At 37.2% G+C, this 8,028-nt stretch overlaps 1 protein-coding gene across 1 annotated transcript; it reads left to right on the plus strand.

Annotated features, from left to right (window-relative positions):
* The first annotated feature begins 4,466 nt into the window (after positions 1–4,466).
* On the plus strand, positions 4,467–5,318 carry LOC149679299 (uncharacterized). Its single transcript, XM_089835821.1, has one exon. The coding sequence runs from the start codon at positions 4,467–4,469 to the stop codon at positions 5,316–5,318; it is 852 nt and encodes a 283-aa protein (XP_089691947.1).
* Positions 5,319–8,028: the final 2,710 nt, after the last annotated feature.

The following is an 8,028-nucleotide window of genomic DNA, read 5'->3' on the forward strand; positions in this document are numbered from 1 at the left end:
CGCTTCTTGTGGAAAACAAAATTTCCGTTGAACGTCAACTTAGCTTTATTTAAACGCTTCAGTAGCATTGCGCCGAATCCCATTCAACCGAACCAACCCCATTCGACCGAAAACCCGCACTTTGGCGGATTTACGATGCTGTCCAATGGGACAATCCCATTGCACCGAAAAACCCGCACTTCGGGTTTTTCCCGATGGAATTTAAATTAAATTAACTTAAAACAATTACCGCCTACGTAAAATGAAAACTAGATCCAAACATTTTCTAAATTATTATTTTAGAACTAAGAATTAAAAGAACAAAATAGTAGTAAATCAGCAATATATGACATAATTAAATCAATTGCTAATATTTATTTATTTTTTTATGTTATATTCTTTATGAAAATACTTTAAGCCAGCCGTTTTACTGTACTTGAACTGTATAACAGCCCCAAAGAGGACGAGACGTCCTCCTAACCAAACCAAACCTACCCAACAACAACAGCAATTTTTTGAAAAAGGCATATTATTTGAGAAGTCAATGAAGATAAACATCAATATTTTGGAAAAGGCGTAACAATATTAAATGATTTATAAAATATTACTAACCTAACCTGATTTTGAACAAAAAGGCTTTATTGGACGAAAGTGCATTTGTTAAATGCTTAACCCAAGTGAAATTTTCACTTTTTGTGTATCACACGGTGTTGAAAAATTAAGCCTGGTTCACACCTGGCGAATTGACGAGCGAACGGAGGAGCGAATAGCCCGTCATGAGCAGTTCGCTCGTCCGTTCGCCTAGTCTGACATAGTTTTGGCCATTCGCTCACCCCGTTCGCCCGGAATAGTTTCCAAACTATTTTTACGAGCGAATAGGTCAGCTTTGCCCGTATAAAATGTGGGTGGGTAGGGGGTCTTTTTATTCGCTGCTCAGCTCTTACCTATTATCGCCCAAAACTCTATTTTCTTTCTTTCATCCTAATATACTTGGCCTTATCTTTAAGCAAGACCAAGACGTTCACCTGGCGGAATGCTATCTCTCAAAATTGCGTCGTTCTTCTGAATATAAGGACCGACCATTTGCAATAAACTCTCAAATGTTGTCGGAGTCATTCTCAACCACTTCTTATAATTGGCTCTATCATTCATTCTTAATTTCCGCAATAGGTTATAGATACTGAATTAGTTAGGACGTTTAATCAAATCCCATACAGTCATTTTGATTTTTTACTTGGCTGGTGGATTTAGTTCATCCTCTAGCTACAAAAATCCTACCCAATGTATTGCAAGCACCTTCTTTCTGTCATTCTATCATCCATTGGAAATGATGAAGAAAGACAAACCAACCAAACTTTCTGATTTTCCCGCCAATATAGCACCCCCTACAGCTATCATTTTGGAGAGTTCGCCCCTAAATTTGCCTAGTGTGACAGCTCTTCGCTCCTTCATTCGCTTGGACCTATTGGCTTGGACCTATTCGCTTACTTATTCGCGCCTTCAGTTCGCTCCTCAATTCGCCAGGTGTGAACCAGGCTTTACCGAGGTCCTTTGTTACCTCTTCGTGTGACGTAGTCCAGGAGAGGTTCTGTAACGGCCGTGTCTGTCTGTCTGTCTGTCCGTTGTTACACCCACGTGACCGCGTTCGCAGTTTGCGTATCGGAGCAAACGTGTTCGCCATTTCCGAACTGCTTTCACAGTCACGGAAATGGCTCCTCTACTTGAGTTCTCACACCACCATCTTCTGGTCTTTGTCCATCCCACACGGACACCAGTCTGTTCTTACAGGCTTCTAATCTCCACCATCTTCTGTTCTTTGTCAATCCCACATTGACACCAGTCTGCACTTACACTGGCTTCTAACACCACCATCCACTGGTCTTCCGTCTATTCCACATATACACCAATCTGTATCATTGGCTTCTACTCCATTATCATCTTTTGGTTTTAGGATATACGCGGCGATCAGCTAGGGTTACGAAAACGTCTAGCCTCCCTAAGGTGGGATCGCCACCAAAGGTTTTCGCAATTGCGCTTTTTCCTTACTATTATAATGGAAACGAATCGTATATATACCCCAAAATTTGAAGAAAGCGGGCAAGAGGGGTACCCTTCACTTCAAACGTCAATATTAGCAAAGTTTGAGATGATAATAGGTATAACTTTATTTTAAACGATTTAACTATTATTAATATTAATTATTGAAGATTAAAATAATTAAAAATAATTATATTTATTTAAATATTAAAGATAAACCTCTCGTGCAAAGAGAGAGATTATCATTGCCTCCTATATCTACCAAGGCCCGTGCACGCGATATATTTCCTTCATTGCCTCCTATATCTATCAAGGCCCGTGCATTGTGATATATTTCAATAATTGCCTCCTATATCTATCAAGGCGCGTGCATTGTGAGATATTTCATTCATTGCCTCCTATATCTATAAAGGCCCGTGCATTGTGATATATTTTTCAAAACAACAACAAAATGGGAAGCTCCTCTCAGAAACATAATAATTTCTTTTCTCTGTAAATGAAATGAAAATATGGATAATATTGCGCTCCTTCTTTAATGGTATGAATCCTTGCCTGTCTATTAATATTTTACGTAGGAGTAATACGTTTTTAGCGAAGTCTAGAGAGGATAAACATAAGCGAGATTGTTTCGGAAAAAAAAATACTGCTTCCACTAATGGGTTTATACTCCTTGTTACTGTTGTATAGAGTAATCATGATAAAAGCTTAAAAAATTACGAGAGGACAGACCTTTTTTATCCTCTTGTTTTATTCTTAATAAGAATATAAAACATTTATTTTGTATCAAAAAATATTTTTGGTGATAAGATTGCTTTAGAAAAATCCAAACGGTTAGGCATTTGTAAAAAAAAAACAAATGATATTTTTCAAATCTAATGAGATAACGCCCACCTAGTTGAAAATTGCCCTTTTTTATCCGCGGGAGCCATTCTTAATGAGAATTTCGATGCTAGTAGGTTGTCAATTAAACTACCGGTATATTATTGTTGTTGGGAATTGTATATTAAGTCAAATTAAGTGGTTGTAAAGAGCCAGCAGGTTTTTGCTGCTTCTTTTTGTGAGTATTTGATTTTTGTATGTAAAATGGAGGAAGATAATGTTGAGAGTAAGGATGAAATGCGGAAGCGCGGGAAAGGATGAGGGCAAAAAGGTCGACGTTTTCATTGGATACTTAAGTTTATATAATCTTCTCGACACGGAGAGGTAATATTTTGGTTTTCCCAACTTGTTATTATCATCTTTTTGCACAGTCGTCAAATAGTGGCGCTTCCAAGGCAGTACGAATGTATTGAAAACGCTAGCACTTTTGGGGTCGCTTAATTCGTCGTTTGAATTGTAAATACCAAACCTGCGGTTGGGCTAAATTCATTAGAAACTTTGGCGGGATTCGGTCTAATGGAATTCTGCGCAATGGGAATATACCTATTTAAACAAATCTAGCCGACCTGTTGGAAATGTTGTTCTATTATGAAAGCCAAGAAAGCTTATTTATTCTTCATGTCAAACCATCACTTTAAACAAATATTTTGCTCAAAATTTGAGTAAATTAAGTCCTTTTCTCAATATAAAATGAAAGTCATTGTGGCTTACATTATGAATATAGCCACAAGGTGTTAGATTATTCACCTTTTGGTAAAATATACCTCCACGTTTTCATTGTTTTTCTAAAATATTATAATTCTTAATAAAATAAAGATTTAAAAAATTTAAACCATATACCAACGTACTAAATACATGTTACATTAAAAAACACCTGGCAAGCGTTGATGTTTAGCTTAGTGTTAAGATTATTCTGTGTTTACCTCTTAAACGTGATAAAATAAGAAGTGTTTCTATTTGGAACACATTTTAAGGATCCTTAGAGAAACAGAGAGGTAATTAGACATCAACATTGAAGAAATAAACATTACCTCACACCAATGTTTAACTTTATAACATGTTCTAATTTTGCAAACCTAAAAACGTTTTTTCTGTGTAGAGAAAACATGTTTTTGGACAGACTCGACAGTAGCGCTGGCCTGGGTCACTGGAACCCCAAAAGTTTGAAAGTCATATATTGCTAATCGTGCTATTGAGATTCAAAAATTTACACACCCAAAGACATGGTTTCATTGTCCTGGAACATCTAACCCAGCCGATTTGCCCACTAGGGGAATAAAAGGGATGGATTTAGAGAGTTGCCAGCTCTGGTTTTATGGTCCCTCATGGTTAAAAGAAAATGAAGAAAATTGGCCTAAATCTCCACAAGTAAAACGAAATATAGATTTAGAAACAGTGGTCCATGAGCGACGAAAAATTACGTCATTAGCTCTCAATGCAACTGAAAAATTACGTCATTAGCTCTCAATGCAACTGAAAAAACACGCATTTATATTGTAATCGATCTAGCAAGGCACAACTCATTAAACAAAAACTTAAGAATTACAGCTTGCGTGTTGAGATTCGTTAAAATGACAAGAGGGTTAGGAAAAATTACTGGCCCCATAACTGCCGAAGAAAAGAATACTGCCGAAATATTATGGGTAAAAGATATACAAAGAAAAATATATTCTACGGAAGTAAACTCCCTAAAAAATGGAGAACAAATCTCTAGAAATTCTAAGATCCTATCACTAAAACCTACTCTTAATAAAAACGAACTTTTATGTGTGGGTGGGCGTTTAGAAGAAGCCAATATGAGCTATAGGGAAAAACACCCTATCATTTTAAGTAAAAGTGAAACGCTAGCTAAATTATTCATGGCTAGAAGCCATCTTCAAGTAAAACACGGTGGTATAAACGACACCATAACCCAACTACGTGAAAGGTTTCCAGCTGGAAAACAGTTAGCGCGCACAATAGTCAAGCAATGCTTGACATGTAAGAAACATAGTGCTAAGTTAGGTGACACACCAACAGCTCCCCTGCCCCATGACCGTGTCAATGAATACCCTCCATTTTCCATAATTGGGATTGATTTTGCGGGTCCCCTACTAATCAAAGAAAATGATGGGACTAGAAAGGCATATATATGCTTAAAAACCTGCGCTGTCACAAGAGCAATACATTTGGAGTTGATACCATCGCTAAGCACGGATGATTTCATGTTAGCGTTCCGACGCATAATAGCACGTAGGGGCGTTCCTAACACTATTTTTAGTGACAACGCGAAGACTTTCAAAAGGGCTGATGCCGATTTAAAATTTATATGGCAACATCTTAATCTGGACATTTTAAGAGAATTTTTCGGAAGCCAAGGCATTGTATGGAAATACATCATTGAAAGAGCTGCCTGGTATGGGGGTGGTGGGAGATCTTGGTAAAATCCACAAAAACCGCGTTAAAAAAGAACGTAGGAAGATCTTCCCTCACTTACCCTGAAATGGAAACAGCCATTTCAGAAACGGAAGCAGCCATTTCAGAAACGGAAGCAATAATTAACTCGCGTCCAATCACCTGTTCACCTGTGCCTATGTTTACAATGATATAGGTGAGCCTTCCCCTCTGTCGCCGGCTGAAATTCTAACAGGACGTAGAATTACGTCATTACCCCCTTTTAATCACAGTCTAAAAAATGTAACCACATCGCGAGTGGAATTAACTAAACGATTAAAATATAGGGACACGTTAGTTAGCAAATTTTGGAATCGGTTTCGCCACGAATACATAATGGGTCTAAGGTCAGCACACTACGCTGAACCCACTAAAAATTAAAAAGTATTTAAAGAAAATGACGTTGTATTAATAAAGGATGACAATTTAAAACGTCATATGTGGAAAATGGGCCGCATTACTGAGATTATTAAAGGAAGAGACGGTATTGACCGCTCTTGCATAATTAAAACCCCAAGTGGTACAATTAGACGCTCAATCAAACATTGGGGGAGTGTAAAATAACTAAGCGCCATTAACCAATTAAGCTTGTTATGTAAAATTAAATTAAACTAAAATAATTTTTCTTCTATAAAATTTAAAGTAATCTTGGAAACTTGTAAATATCCTGTATAATCTTTTCTATTCCATTATATGTAAGCTAAAACTTTCTATGTTTTCTTCAAAACCTGCATCCATGCTTTATCAATGTAAACGATCTTTTTTTTTCTGTAAAAGTGTTTTCAACTTGGGATGTTTCGGGAAAACGGTCTCTCTGGCCAGCTCACCTCTACCTGGTAGGTAGAAAAACCCAAAAAGAGAGGAAAAGTACCCAAGGGATTAACTAAAGGCTAAGAGGTGAGCGAGCGAGGGAGAGAGAGAGTTTTTTTACCTTTTTAAAATCAGAATACCAAAAACTGTACTCTCGGTAGGACCTAACTGGTCACTCTCCTGCAAAAGCGGAGCAACAAAATAAACTTAGTTCAAGAAAATAAAACTAAATTATTTCGCCAACAAAAAATTTAACTTAATCAATAGCAGTTGACACTTTGGATTATTACAAAAATATTACGGTGTTTCAGTCCGCCGTAATATTCAATTCCCAGCTCTCCCAAGAACCAGAAAAGAGAAGAACAAGCCAAAGCTAAATACCCCGATTCTTCAATATATGTACCTAGTAGTAGGTTTTGGTTATTTCCTACTTTTATTTCAAGCCAGATTGCTTCAAATTCTTTTTCTAAATCAGGGCGTCTAATAACTTTGAATGAGTTTTTTAACGGCGATAAGGCTTCCTCCCCCACGGCGACCATCAGTCCTATCGTGTCTGTGAATTTTATAATTAGGCGGAAAGAAGTCCTCGTTATAATCTGTGGGTTTTAACCAAGTTTCTGTGAGACAGACAATATGGGGTTCAATAAGTAAAATATTTGTATAAAGTTCGTCCATTTTATTACATATGCTTCTTGCATTTTGATAGTATATGCCCAGTGAGGTTTTAAACTTCATCTATAAGTGGCTGTTCCTCATTCACAGTATGAATCTCAGTTGGAGGGAGTTGAAATTTCCGTGTTTTACTCAGATAGCCATGGAAATCCATGACAATACAGTCTTCGGGGAAATTTTGAGGGTTATTTAGTAAATTAATTTCGCTTCCGTCAGCAGTAGTGACGTGAAACGAGGAGTAATTAGCAGATTTCGTTTTTAGTGTTGTACATTCAACAGTTTTTAGTTCACAGTCAGTTTCAATATTTTTTTTCAAATCATCGGCCTTTATGTTGGGTGGTAGGCGAGATATAAAAAGTGCCCTTTTTTTGGTTCTCGAATCGGTTTCGCTATTGCCTTGATAGTGTCTAGTTTTTTTGAGCCAACCTGAAGGGGCTTCTTTTTAGTCATGTCGGGAGGTTTTTTTTGGGTGATATTTGTGGTTCTTTTATTGCTTGGGATAGTAGGCCTATCATTGGCATCGGCAAGGAATGTGATTCTGGGAATACCATTTCGCCCTGTCATGTCAACTCTATGTCGGTCAAAGCTATGGGGTCTCACCCTTCTCGTTGTATCCTTCGAGAATTGTGATTTTTCGCATTGAGTCACACAATGTTTTTTTAATGTTTTAAGTTCTGGTTGCATGCCTTCTACTACATTTTGTAGATCTAGGTAAGCAGCGTAAGCTTCTGTTAGTACTTTGATTAATGAGATAGAGTGATCGAATATATTGTCTTTTTCGCGGGTTAGGCTGTCAGTTCTAAAAAATTCATTCAGTATGTCTATGAAGTCGTCCACTTTAGTTTTCGGGTTACCTTGTTTTGAGTCCGTATCATCATCGTCTGTTTCGTCAGAATCACTTGAGTATTCGTCTTGATCCTCTACTTGTTTGTTGCGGCATTTTTTGCACTCATGGGAGCTTGATTTCCCATTGTAGATATTTTTCGCTTCTTCCACCGTCAATTTTAGGCACTTAATATGCGTTTTAAATTGACAAGTTTTGCACGGTATCGAGTTTTGTTTTGCTGCAATTATTTTATCACAAAGAAGACACTTTGCGGGAATCTTCGCGACGGGTTTCGCGATTTTTTTACCATTTTTAAGAGTGTTAAAAAATAATAATAACAATAAATAAAAATATCACTAATATCTTCCGCGGAGAGCTATAAACTTGCGACT

Source organism: Phalangium opilio, unplaced genomic scaffold (genome assembly GCF_054372755.1).
Source record: "Phalangium opilio isolate 3A_F unplaced genomic scaffold, DU_Popi_V2 ptg000041l_1, whole genome shotgun sequence".
NCBI lineage: Eukaryota > Metazoa > Arthropoda > Arachnida > Opiliones > Phalangiidae > Phalangium > Phalangium opilio.

Excerpts from the sequence above, each read along its gene's own strand:
- LOC149679299 (XM_089835821.1), top strand. The coding sequence starts at position 4,467 with ATGACAAGAGGGTTAGGAAAAATTACTGGCCCCATAACTGCCGAAGAA.